The sequence below is a fragment of the Falco rusticolus genome, chromosome W, assembly GCF_015220075.1.
Source record: "Falco rusticolus isolate bFalRus1 chromosome W, bFalRus1.pri, whole genome shotgun sequence".
In the NCBI taxonomy this organism is placed as follows: Eukaryota; Metazoa; Chordata; class Aves; order Falconiformes; family Falconidae; genus Falco; species Falco rusticolus.
The window spans coordinates 20688307-20701936 of NC_051209.1; the positions used below are offsets into that span (position 1 = coordinate 20688307).

General features: G+C 54.0%; 2 protein-coding genes across 7 annotated transcripts in view; both read left to right on the forward strand.

The window, feature by feature from the left end:
• The first annotated feature begins 163 nt into the window (after positions 1 to 163).
• LOC119140730 (talin-1-like) lies at positions 164 to 8247 on the forward strand. The gene is given in 9 exon segments (XM_037372264.1): positions 164 to 256; positions 1241 to 1259; positions 1488 to 1600; positions 4862 to 4987; positions 5121 to 5195; positions 5441 to 5519; positions 5522 to 5610; positions 6513 to 6638; positions 7295 to 8247. Coding segments are annotated over 9 exon segments (852 nt in total). The 3' UTR covers positions 7427 to 8247.
• A 3911-nt stretch (positions 8248 to 12158) lies between these two features.
• LOC119140665 (tropomyosin beta chain-like) overlaps positions 12159 to 13630 on the forward strand; it is an 18404-nt gene continuing 16932 nt past the window's right edge. For 2 of the 6 annotated variants that reach the window (XM_037372197.1, XM_037372195.1), the window contains exons 1-2: positions 12163 to 12342; positions 13035 to 13160. In XM_037372197.1, the coding sequence (XP_037228094.1) occupies positions 12229 to 12342; positions 13035 to 13160 (240 nt within the window). In that variant the 5' untranslated portion in view covers positions 12163 to 12228. Of the gene's footprint in view, positions 12343 to 13034; positions 13161 to 13630 lie in introns of all 6 variants that reach the window. The other 4 variants (XM_037372192.1, XM_037372193.1, XM_037372198.1 and 1 more) reach the window with 3 other exon arrangements.

Below are 13630 nucleotides of genomic sequence, written 5' to 3' on the forward strand. Positions count from 1 at the left end.
GTTTGAGAAAGGGAGTTATTTGACTCAGAATGGAAAATGTGGCTCCTGGCAGAAGAGTGGGAAAGCCTGCATATTTCACTGGGGAGGGGAAGGAATTTGAACCTCTACAGGGACTTGGTATTTGGTAACAATAGGTTTCTCTCTTCAAAAGCAGAGCGATCTGATGGCTGAAGACCACAGCGAAGCAGTTCAGAGTGGGGAGAAACAAAGTGCAAAGGGGGGCAAGGAGAACCGTGACTTTGTGGCTGCTCTGAGTGTAGGTGGCTCCTCCAGCCCCAGGAACCTCTAGGTCTGGGTAGCCAGCCTCTTCCAGCACCCCAGCTCCCCTGGCCCTGATGAGGCTGAAGTATGAGCTAACACTGGCAGCACGGCTCCCCACCTGGGGCCTCTGATCCTTCATTCCTACCTCTCCTCTTGCCTGCCCTTCACCCCCCACCAGAGAGCACCCACCTTCCTGTGCTCCCCATCCCCAGCACCCATGTTTCCCAGCCAGGGCATTCACTGCTGTCTTATCTCTCTTCTCCCTCCCTCCCTCTCTGTCAGCTTGTAAGGCAACATTGGGGTGCCTGCCAGTGTCTAACCTCAGCGTGAGCCTTGCTCATGGTGTGTCTGTGTACCCAGCCCTGGGGTGGCACTTGTGTGTGTCTGCAAGGACCCTGGTGTGTGTGTGCACGCACATGTGTACTCACACCTGCTCTAGCTGATGGGGTGGCTGCTGCCTATGCAGTGTGAGTCAGGCCAGCAGTGAGCTCTGCTTGCACATACAGACCCTGCGTGTGTGCACATGCACATGCCATGGTATGTGTGTGTCTGTCCCCTGCCCTGGTGAAGGACCTCTGTGGCTCTTCCTGCCACCTTGCGTTGGTGGGGCCAGCCCTCCCAGGCTGGGATGTGGGAGCAGCAAGGGGGAAATGCTTCTGGAGCTTGAAATACTTTTTTTTTTTTTTTTGGCAAGGGGGAGAAATACTGGAGGGGGTAGCCACTGAATGCAGGAAGGCTTGCATTGAGGGACTTGTCTGCAAGATGTCCCAGAAGTTGTGGATGCTCATCCCATCCTTGGGCAGGAGGAGACCAGGGACCAGCTAGGGTCACTCAAGAAAGCATTGCAGACAATGCCCAATAACTACACACATGCAGTGGGTCTGGGGGATCCCACTCTCCTTCCCTGGGGAGCTCACCCTGAACAGGCCAATGGGCCCCCCTCTTTTTCCAGGTGCTTACCTCTCCTCCTTTCCCACAGATCCTGGAAAAGCCAACTCGTGAGCTGAAGTAGCAGCTGGCAGGCTACTCCAAGCATGTGGCCAGCTCTATCACTGAGCTCATCCAGGCATCTGAGGCCATGAAAGGTAAAGAAAAGTCCTGCTCAAAGGGGCAGGACTAAAGACTGAGATTAGGGTGGAGGGCTCAGCAGCTACTGGAGGAGGTAGGGCAGGTCAGAAATGAGGTTGTACACAGATTTAACCTGCATCACTTCCTGGTTTTTCTAGGGATGGAGTGGGTTGACCTAGAAGACCCCACTGTCATGCTGCTGGGGACAGCAGCTGCCATTGAGGCTGCAGCCAAGAAGCTGGAGCAGCTGAAACCAAGGGCTAAAGCCAAGGTGTAGTGGTGCTGAGCCCTATACTCAGCTTGGGGTAGGCTGGGGCTCTCCTGCCTGGGCCTTGGCCAGATGTGAAGGGTCACCCATGGGAAGCCCCATCCAACAGCCAGTCTCTCTTCCTGCACCCCTGCTGCCTCCCACATCCTCAGCTGGACCTTCCTTGGGCAGCCTCATGTCGCGACGGAGGGAAGACACAGTCACTCAATATGAGTGATCAGCAGACTTCATTTATTGTCCCTTACAGTCACCTTTTATGCCTTGTTATAATTAGCTCATACATATTACAAAAGTTAAGCTCATTATTGGTTAGTTGCCTAAATACCAAGCCCGCCCCTAGTTTCTCTTCTGTAGTTATCTGTTCCCACCTGCAACATTCTTTTCCCACCGAAATCTTCCTGTTATTTTGTAACTTTTGCTTTACTTCAGATAAGCTGAGAGCGATGTGCATTTTTGTCCAGCCAGCTGGACTATGTCTATGTGACCCTTTTCAGCTAGTCAGTTATCCACAATTCCCCCATTTTTATTTTGGGCGACACAGGCTTGGTTGACCATTTTCAATAACAGCGTTTTAACACAGGAAAATACACAGCCAACTTATAAAATCTCAGTTCAGAAGTATAATTCCTGAAATACTTGAAAAATAAAGTTAGCTTGAAGCTTTAATTTAGATGCTCTTTCTGTTCCAGTGATATAAAAAGTTTAAAAAATTCAAAGGTAATTTCAAAGTTCTGAACATGGACTAATGCAAGCTCAAAACCCCAAAAGAAACCAAACTGATGTTTGACTAGGAATATTTGCAAATATTTTAGTGGAAAATCCCTGACCATTAACAATTTTCTGTCCAAATAACAACTGCCCTTATGCAACCAACCAGTCCCTACATTTTCTGAAGAATACCTCATTGATATCAAAGAATTAACAAAGGGGAAAAATTAGTTCTAAGCTATATACATTCATAAGGGGATTTTTCAATAGTTACGTACAGATTTACACACTAAGCCATAATGGCTTGTAGGTGATACACACAAGAAGAGTACGTTGCTTATCTGTCTGAATGTCTATGCTAAATTTGACAACTGTGCCACAAGCCAAGCCTACATGGGTGCTGTGTGTTATGCACGTTCCTTAACAAACAGAAGTATAATAGACAAATTCCCAAGATCTAGTCCCCAACCTAATTATATTATTTTGTAGCCAATTAAGGAAAATAACACAAATGTGCATATCTACATGTGCACACACCTTTTAGTTCAGAACCAATCTGTGATAAAAGGCCTTAGCCTTATGGCATCATCAAATCTTAACGAGTACAGTAATTAAAAATGCAGTCTTACTGTAAGTGCGATTTATGCTGACATTCCCTCAAATGCTACACGTGAGTATTTCTCACTCAACTGCCTCAAGGTAAAATAGTAGTATTTGTTAATATGTATTAAAAAATCATTAATTCTCTACAATAGCAGTTGACTTCCATAACACTATGTAAGCAAAAGAGGCTTAAGATGGGTTTTCTGAATACTAACAATTTATTTTAGACTGTCTAAACTCAGGCCTTGAAAGATTTCACTCTGCCAGACGTAGAAACACTGTTGCACTCCAGTTGTGATATCCCTTTTCCCAAGTTCACATGCACATCTCGCTCAAGCAACATTATTGTTAAAGTTTCTCTCTGCTACATAAAAGCATGTTGCACTTGTAGATATAAAAGACAGCACCCTTACTTAGATTATTACCTTATTACCTCATAACTCTTAGTATCTCTGATTTCATCACTTCAAAAATTCACCAGAAGCAGATAAAACCACAGCCTCAGACTAAACTACACCTTAACTGCTGATTCAAATAAAGGCATTCTCTTCAGATATGCCTAATGCTTACAAATAATTTTGGCTGGTTTTGATCAAAAAACTATTATTACAGTAATGATCAAAAATAATAATCCCGTTTGCAAAATGCCTTTAAGCCAGCCTCCTAGTCCCAACCAATTTCCACATTCAGAATACAGCATAAATACAGAATACAGCATAAATTATCTCCATCAAGGCAAAAAGGCTTCTCTTTAAGCACAGAGATGTTTGCTAGTTCAAGGCAGAAACCCATTTCTTGTAGGGGACATCTGAAGCACTTTTTTTTTTTTTTTTTTTTTTGTGGGTTTGTAATCAAGTCCGTATTTTTCCTTGAGGAGTTTAAGCTGTTCCTCTTGTTTCAGGAGTGTTTCCAACTCTGATTTGTCGAATAGGTCCGTATTTCCCAAACATATCATACATTTCCTCCGCTGTGATTTTATACGGCAGGTTCCGAATATAAAGGATCCGATTGACCTCTGGGGGCAGCCGGATGTCAGCTCGCTTGGCCGCTTGCATCGCCATGGCGCCGATCGGAGCGGGGGGGTGTGGGGGGGTGCCGCCTCGGAGAGAAACCGCGGCCGGGACGGGGCCTGCCGGGCTGCGCCGCCGCTCGCCGCTGCCGCGGGGGTCCCGGATGCTATCCCATACGCTAATAACCCGAGGAATTCCTTTTTACAATCTATGTCCCGAACGCTCCGCTTTTCTAAAAAGCATATGAGCGAATCGTACGTCGCTTGTCTCTCCATACCGTCGTCAGCGCTGTTGCAGCCTTTGCGAGACTTCGGTGACGCGTGGCCGGCGGGACCCTCTGTAGGTGCTCCCGGGCGCGGGGACTGTGCCCTTCCGCCTCCTGCGCTGCTTTCAGCACCGGTACCCGAATCTCCGTCGAACCGTGGCTCGCAGGTTCAGCCCTCTCTAGGGTCCCTGTTCGGGCGCCATTTGTTGCGACGGAGGGAAGACACAGTCGCTCAATATGAGTGATCAGCAGACTTCATTTATTGTCCCTTACAGTCACCTTTTATGCCTTCTTATAATTAGCTCATACATATTACAAAAGTTAAGCTCATTATTGGTTAGTTGCCTAAATACCAAGCCCGCCCCTAGTTTCTCTTCTGTAGTTATCTGTTCCCACCTGCAACATTCTTTTCCCACCGCAGTCTTCCTGTTATTTTGTAACTTTTGCTTTACTTCAGATAAGCTGAGAGCAATGTGCATTTTTGTCCAGCCAGCTGGACTATGTCTATGAGACCTTTTTCAGCTAGCCAGTTATCCACAGCCTCATACCCTCCTGCTCTCCATGGCCTTTAATCCAGCTCTATGTGTGTCCCCCTCAGCCCCCTGCAACCATCTTCCTTCTCTGTCCCATCTGTCCGAGCACCCCTGACTGGGACTTATGCCCCACTTTTGCCCGCAGCAAGAAGACAAGAGCCTGAACTTTGAGGAACAGATCCTGGAAGCTGCCAAATCCATTGCTGCAGCCACAAGCACCCTGGTGAAGTCAGCCTCAGTGGCCCAGTGAGAATTAGTGGCCCAAGGAAAGGTAAGGCTGGAAGGGGGAAAGAAAATTTAGGGCTGTGGTGGGCTCTCCCTTCTCCCGGAGCTGCTTGCAGCCCTCAGGCCCTGTGGCAAGGAGTGTGTGGGGCAATGAGCTTCACTCCTCTCCTGCCTCACAGGTGGGCATCATCCCTGCCAATGCAGTGGACAATGGACAGTGGTTTCAGGGACTCATTTCAGCCATGAGTATCAAGGTCATGCCTGTGGGATGGGAGGGGACCCTCCTCTCAGCTCTTGCTGCAAAGATGAGGATGCTCTGCTTCTGCACTTCTCTGTGGAAGAAGCAGCCTCACTTCTTGCTCCCTTTCCCACTAGCTGAGACATGGCATGGAAGCTGGTCATCCCCATCCCATATCCCATGACCTCCTTGGGGCCAGTCTGGGCATATCCTCTCTGGGGGAGGCTCCTGCCACACCCCTGACAGCCTCTCTCGCCACAGGCATGCATGGTAGCTGCTGCTACCAACAACCTGTGTGAAGCCACCAATGCAGCAGTGCAGGGCCATGCCAGCAAGGAGAAGCCAAGCAGGTGGCTGCCTCCACATCACAGCTCCTGGTGGCCTGCAAGGTGAAGGCTGACCGTGACTCAGAGGCCATGAACTGGCTCCAGGTGAGTCCCAGGCTGACCTCCAGCCCCAGCTGCCTCCTCCTGGTTACTTGAGAGGTGGTTGGGAGTGGGGTGAGGGCACGTGGGACTTCAGGATGGGGCCCTCCACAACAGATGTGTCTCCCCAAGGCTCATGCTCCCTAACTGTGTGTATCAGTGGGGAGCTTGTTGGGGTGCATGCTCCAGATAGCTTGGACTTTACTGCTACTGCATGCTGGGCATATGTGCGATGCTAGGCTGCTGAGCTTAGGGGCATTCAGGGCTGATGAACTGGCATGGAAATGCCTGAAATGTGTGCACTGGATCCCTGGTATTCAAGAGGTTAATGTTTGGGGGGCATGTTTTGTAGCACTCAATCCTCAGAGGCCATGGCACACAAGAGGTTAATACCTACATGTTGGGAGGTTAATGCATGGTTCCAGCAATGGTTCCTCAGGGCGAAGGGCTGGAGGGTCAGCAGGGCTGCCCCCCAGTCCCTGCCCCCCAGCTCAGACAGGAGCTAGAGCCCAGCTGGGAACAGCAGTGCCTGACATGGTCATGAGTGGGTAGTAGTAGTGCAGCAGCAAGCCATGTGCAGGGGTCCTCAAACTACGGCCCGAGGGTTGGATACAGCCCCCCAGAGTCCTCAATCCGGCCCCCGGTATTTACAGAACCCTCCCCCCCCGCTGGGGGGGGAAACCAAGCAGCTGCAGATGACCTCCTGCCACTTCACCTGCTCGCCGGCCGGCCCCCTGTTTAAAAAGTTTGAGGACCCCTGGTGTAAAGGAATCCCTGCCTGCAGCTCCCAGCATGCCCTCCTGCTTGCCAGTCTGATCTGAGGCAGGGGTTCCTTCTCATCCCCCCAGGCGGCTGTTGGGCCCTGGGGCTGGGACTTAGGCTGCTGCTCCCTCTCTTCCCTGCTGCAGGCTGCCGGCTATGCAGTGAAGAGAGCATCAGACAATCTGGTGAAGGCAGCACAAAAAGCAGCTGCCTTCCAGGATCATGATGAGACAGTGGTGGTGAAGGAGAAGATGGTTGGGAGAATTGCACAGGTGAGGAGTGGGGCCGCTCTCAATGGAGCAGAGGTGGCTCTGGCTGTCTGCCACCACAGCCTATGTGCTCCTGTCTCAGGAGCATGTCCTACCACCCACTGGCACAGGGCACATCTCTGTAGAGCCTCAAAAAAATGGTGCAGATGCACCCTTCCCACCCAGTGCCAATTCAGTGCTGTGGCTTTATCCTTGTACTGCTGTGTGTAGCAGCAGGCACAGCCGGTGACCATGCATGCTCCCAGGAGCATAATGCCCTGGCTTCTCCTTGGCATGGTGCCTTCACTATCCTTGTGTCCAGGACACGTGAAGGGCAGAGCATTTGGTAAGGGGTGAGAGCTGCCTGGTATGGGCTGCCACATATCCCAGCACTGCCTCCCAGCCACGGGCTTGCAGCTGAGACCCTCCCCAGAGTGTGTGGGGCTGAGCCCCAGGAGCTCTGCTGCTCCCCATTATCTCTGGAGGACTGCAGTCCCACTGTAGGGACAGTAGCCCTCATGCCTGGGGCTATGCCAGCCTAGGGAGACTGTGGCTGTGATGGGGGAAAAGCAGCAGCCCAAGAGCCCAACTCTGGGCTCAGCATTGCCACAGCGGAGGCTCTGGCCATCCCCAATGGAGACAGTTGTGACCCTAGAGTGCTCGCCATGCTCTTCTGGCAGATCATCACTGCCCAAGAGAAAATGCTGCGCAAGGAGCAGGAGTTGGAGGAGGCGTGGAAAAAGCTGGCCATGATCCGGCAGCAGCAGTACAAATTCCCGCCCTTGGAGCTGCAGAATGAAGAGCAGAACTGAGTCCTGCACCCTTCCACCACTTACCACACAGACTGCTGCCTACCCACTCCTATTTAAGACAACCTTCCTCAAACAAAGGGCTGCCTGGGCTAGACCAGAGCTCTGCCCGCACCCAGAGTGCTAGGACTAACCTAGTCACCACTCATTGGCACTGCACCAGCAACTGTGCTTTGCCACCCAGCCCACCTTCCCATGCACACCTAGGGCATGGCCAGAGCACCTCAAGGGGCCTAACTGGAGTGAGAGCTGGGGCTGTGCCAGCTCAGAGCTCACCCACCAGACCCAGAGGCTGGGGGGCTGGAGAGCTCCCCAGCATGGGGAATGTTTCCATGTGCATTCATCATTCCCACTTGTGTTCCTTTCTTCTCTCTCCTCTGCATGGGAGGGGAGAGGCGGGCAGCTTGCCCTCTGTGCAATGGGGTGCAGGGAGCAGCGTGGTCCTTCACTGAGCTCTTGCATGGAGCTGCCTTTCACCTCCAGTGCCCTATTGCTGGCTAAATCTCCCTCTTCCTCCCCAGCTTCCCTGGGAGACATCAAGCATGCACACACACACACACCATGAACATCTTCTTCAGCCTGGGCCCCTCCTGGGAGGTCTGGAAGCTGCACTGCCTCTACTCAGGGTGGGGGAATGCAATGGGTTTGCCCCTGGAGCTGCTCTTTGCCTTCCCACCGGGCTTTTCCCCCTTGTGGCCCCAGCCAGCTCTGCCCTGTTCTTCTTTCCCAAGTGCCTGCATCATTTTCCAAGACCTGCAGTATTTTTGGAACTTTTTAGTTTCTCTAGTATCGAACCTGCAGCTTTTAACATACATTTACTAAGCTTCCCCTATTAAACATTGGAGGAAACCAGCTTCCTCCTGACACTCTGGCCTGGGAGGTGTCAATGTCTCCTTGGAAAGACATGTTCATCAATAAAATCTAGTTTTACTTCTTTCTCACCACCTGTGTATCAACATCAATGGGACCTCCTAGGAGAAATGAGGGGCTGGTAGGCAGAGAGGCCCACAGGCACCTGCCCTCAGGATTCAGGGGAGGGAATGCTTTCTGGGTGCTTATACAGTATGGAAAATATTCAAGGCAGGCCTGGCCCTCGGCATCTGGCGGGCTGGACTCCTGCTGCTAGCCATGTGCTCACCCTCACAGGTGCTGCTGGGGGGATACTGCTGCACAAGGGGGCCCTGGGTTTTTTGTTGCTGGGGGATTTGGGGCTTCAGGGTGGGAACCAGACAGGTTTCTGGTAATTTTCCTGATACCAGCTGAAAATATCCCTGGTTAGGGTGCTATGGGGGTGTAGGTGGGGGACCCCTGGTCACCAGCAGCCCACCGGTGGGGAAGCGGCAGTGCCTGGCATGCAGCAAGACCAGGAATGGGTCTGGAGCCCTCCCAGCTGCTGGCACTGAGGTCACTTCCTGAAATAGCCCCTTGGGGCCAACCTGTGTGGGTGGCAGCTGTCCTGAGCATGTCCCCACCTGTTCATACCCTGTCACTCAGCAGGGGTTTGGAGTGCCCAAGCAGTGGTGGGGCAGACAGGGATGCTGTAGGGTGGAACAGGGACATGGCTAGACTGGCATGTGTCCCCTGTCTCTAGGACCTGTCCACAGCAGCATGAGCTACAAGCATCATGAGTAGCGATGGCAGCATCACCACCAACGACCCTCTGTCCCCCTGCAGGCACATCCCTGGGCATGCATGTAGAGGAATGAAGCTGGGTTAATTAGCATTGATAAAATACAGCTGTGGGCTGGCTTCAGGGGCGGTGGGTTGGCCGATGTAGATAAGGTGCAGCTGTGGCTGGTTCTGTTAGGTGGTTGGGCAGCCAATGAAAAGAGAGCAGCTAAGGAAGAGATGAGAGGATATGTGTCTTAGGTGAGGAGGGACTAGGAGCAGGCAGCAGAGGGACTGGCATGAAGAGTATGTTGGTATGAGATGGTAAAAGACCTTGTTGCAGCTGGCTAGTTGGGAGAGTGCTGTGACAGATGCAGAGGGGCTGTCCTCTCCTGGGATGCTCACCCCTGGCCAGGCTCCAGGGTGAATTTGTGGCTCTTGCAGGCATCCTAGTCCTCCCAGGTGTCCCCTGACAATCTGTTCTGGCCTGACCTGATACCAGGCTCTCACCCAGGTATTGGCTGCACACAGGGCCCCTCTGAGTGGCCAGCAAGGATGGCAAGTAGGTGCAGCATGGCAGCAGCCCCAGCCTCATCCAGACAGCCCTGGAGCCCCAGGGGCTCCGATGTCCCTGGCACAAGGCTGCAAGTGCATGTGCACACACACATGCACACTCCCCCCACCCTGGCTGTGTTCTCTAGGCTGGGTAGGGTACAGGCAAGAGGTGGTGGCACAAACACCAGGGGAGGGACATGGGGCGTAACTCACCCTGGCCCCCTAAATCTCTCCTGCTGGGGTGAGAGATTATTTTGGTAGGCAGGTTTGAGCAAGCACGCACAGGGGCTTGGAGCTGGGACACTGCAGTCATGAGGCATCAGCACCTCTGTGGGGATTCAAAACTGGCTGAGCTGGAGGTGGGCAGGGAAGCCACAGCCCAACTTCTCAGGGAGCCCAGGGACAGGGCGAGACACTGAGGCATAGGTTGCACTAGGAAGTTCCTGTTAGGTGGTGGGACAAGCCTTTCCCCAGGAGGGATGGTTGGACACTGGAGTGGAACATGGAGGGGAGATCCCCAACCTTGGAGACCTTAGCCTGGGGTAGGGCTGGGCATGGGGCAGCAAAGGGAGGGATGTGCACCCACAACCCTCTGCACCCCCTTGTCCTGGAGGCCACCCCAGAGGACAGCTCTGAGGGCAGACTCGTGGGCCCAGACACCCATGTGGCTTCAGCTGTTCTAGTTGGACATAACCCTGATGCCTGGAGCAAAGGGGAGCAGGTAGCAAGGGGGAACTGCTCCTTCAGGGGGGACATTTGAGGGCTGAAGCCCTGCCTTGCCCTTCCTGGCTGCTCACACCATGCACATCATTGTTTTCCTCTGTGCTGAGCCCATGACGTTGCTCCGGACCAAAAAATCTCACAGAAAGCCATCCATCCTTGCCCAGGAATGACAGGAGATGCATCTTCCCCCTCCCCTCAGAAGCCACATGTTGGCAGTTACTGACTCTCTTTGTCCAAATATGTGCCTAATTAATCAGTATTAGTAGCTGCTCTCCATGGTGCCAGCAGCCTCTCCATCCTTGGCTGCTCCCATCCCTCCTATACCCCCTGCAACCCAGGGCTGAGCACTCCTAGAAAGCCACTTTCTCCAGCTTTCAAAAACTTTTTGTTCCTCTCTGCTTGGAACACTGGTGCCAAAAAGTTGTGGCAGTAAAGGGCTGGATGTGGTCCCAGGGTGATGGGCTGGGGAAGCACATGCACCCATCCTGTCCCTGTCCCATCCCAGTGTCCCCATGTGCCACATAGCTCCTGTGGCCCCTCCACTGGCTCCTTCCATCCCCCCTGGTCCAGAACTTTCCCTGCAGCTGGGAACGTACCAGAAGCATTTATGAGTGTTATTAAAATGCATGTTATTTTTGGAGGAGCCAGGATCTGAAAGGTTTGAATTTTTGCCTGTGGAACACAGTTTATTTAGAGCAGAAAGACAGAGCAGACAGACACAGCACCCTGTGTTGCCGTGAAATGCCACCCTATGGGATGTGCACGTGCCAGGTGTCCCTGTGGGTGCCAGGGACAGTGGCACCAGGGTGCAAGGAAGTGGGGAGATGGGTGCCAGGGAGCCTGTGCAGAGCCAAGGCCCTCCTGTCTCGCTGTGATGCGGGAGATGGACAGGGAGGTTGGGGGTTTGGCTCACTTCTCTCCCAGAGGATTTTCCCCATGTGGGCAGCACCAGCCCATGGTGTCCCCAAATGTAATCACAACCCATGGGTGCCCCTGAGCATACTGCCAGCCTGTGACATCCCTAGTTGCAATCACAGCTTATAGGTGTCCCCAACTGCAATCATAGCCTGTGGGTGTCCCTGAGTGCAATCAGCCTGTGAGTGTCCCTAAGACTTCAGCACCAGCCCATGGGTACCCCCAAGCCAGTGTCAGGAAGCAGAGTCACAGGCCCCAAGGTGCAGTGACAGGGTGTGCTTAGGACAGTGCCAGCCATGCAGTGTCCTTTAGCACAGGGACAGCTCTGGCCAGAGTAAAAGCATGTCTCAGGCCCTGGGAGTGGACAGCTGGTGGTGTCCCTGGAGCATGGTAACGGCATACTGTCAGCCGATGGGTGTCCCAAGTGCAGGGCCAACCACAGGATGCCCCCCACAATGGTGAGAGGCAACAGAGTGTCCCCCTAGCCCAGTGCCGCCAGGGTGTCCCTAGTCCAGTGCCCCAAGGTGTCTGTAGTGCAATACCCCTAGGGTGTCCCTAGTCCAGTGCCCCCGGGGCACCCCCTAGTGCAGTGCTCTGGGGTGTCCTTCACCCAGCGCCACCAGAATGCCCCTAGCACAGCGGTGTCCCTAGCACTGTGTCCTGTGTCCTCGGGGTACCCCTAGTGCAGTGCCCCCGGGTGTCCCTCTCACAGTGCTACCGGAGTGTCCCTAGTGCATTGCCCCGGGGTGTTCCTCCTCCGGTGCTTCTGTGAGTGCCCGGCGCCGGGGCTGCGGTGGTGTCTACCAGGGGTGCCGCCCCCCCGTCCCGCTTGGCGCGGTGGGGCCAGTGGAGAGCCAGTCCGTAAAAGGTGCTGGCGGGCGAGGGGGAGGTGCCAGGACGCGGCCCCTCCCCTGCTTTTAGGTGGCGGTGCGGTGCAGGGGGTGCAGTGTTGGTGCCCCTGCCGCTCCCGGTGTTCCGCGCCCTGCCGCCGCCCCGCTGTCACCATGGAGGCCATCAAGAAGAAGATGCAGATGCTAAAACTGGACAAGGAGAACGCCATCGACCGCGCCGAGCAGGCGGAGGCCGACAAGAAGCAGGCAGAGGACCGCTGCAAGCAGGTGGGTGACCCATGGACCCCGATGGCATTGCCTGGGGACCTTAAGGGTGTCCAGCCCCGAGGACACTGTCCTGCTGGGTGTCCAGCCTGGGGACCCTCTGCCTAGGAGTGCCTAACCCTGGGGACCTGCCCCTGCTGGGTGTCCAGCTGGCAGATCCCAGCTGTAGGAGTGCCCAAGCCCTTGGAGTCTCACCCCACTGGGTGCCTGTACTTGGGGACCTCATCCTCCTGGGTACCCATCCCCATGGACCAGCACTCCAGCTTGTTGCCCCTGACCACTCACATTAGTATACCCCCAAAGCATGCCATGTCTTGGTGGGACATCACAGTGCCACCTCCCTATCCCTCTGCCAGGGAGACAGCATACTCCCACCCCAGCCACAGAGATATGAACTTTCTTGGTGCCCCCTGGAGCTGTGTCCTTCAGTCAGGACCTCTCCAGTCCCTTGCACAGGGAGAGAGCCCACCACCCTCTTATCCCTGCCAGGCTCAGGGATGTTGGGGGCTGCTCTGGCCCTGGGAATCAAGGGCTCCCTGAGGATATGTGGCCCCAAAGTTGACAGACTGAGCGTGTCTTGCATGCTCCTGCTGTGCCTCCAGCCTCAGCCATCCCAGAAGGAGGATGGCCATCCCCTCCCCAGCCTTGTGGGCACTGCCATCCCCCCTGACCCCTGCCCTCCATCCCTTCTCCAGCTAGAGGAGGAACAGCAGGGCTTGCAGAAGAAGCTGAAGGGCACAGAGGATGAGGTGGAGAAGTACTCTGAGTCCGTCAAGGAAGCCCAGGAGAAGCTGGAGCAGGCAGAGAAGAAAGCTACAGACGTATGTAGGCATGCCAGCGACTCCTCCCCTGTGCGGGTGCCAGACCTCAGAGGGGTGAAGGAAGAGGGGGGCCTTATATGGAAAGTGTCCATGGGGAAGACTGTCAGGATCCCATTCCTGCAACGCTGACATTGAATCCAACTGAGATGCAGGGCAGGGACTGGCCAAATCCTGCTCGGGATGCAGGGGCCAGACAGGCTGTGGCAGGCACTGCTCAGTCAGCTCTGGAGCTTTGTGGGCAGCCACCTACCCAGCTCCCCAGAGCTTGTACAAAAAAAAAGTCTGCAGTGCTTGCTAAATTGGCAGGAAAGCAAAAAAGAGCAGAGAAATGGAAAAAGTTCTTGCCCATGGCCAGCTGCTGAGAGCTGGCTGTGAGGAAGGATGCTTGGGGTGGGGGGCTTGGTCATTTTGGGGTCCAGTGTGCCACCCTATACTCTGGCAAGGGCAAGGCCAGGAAGAGTTTTATTTAG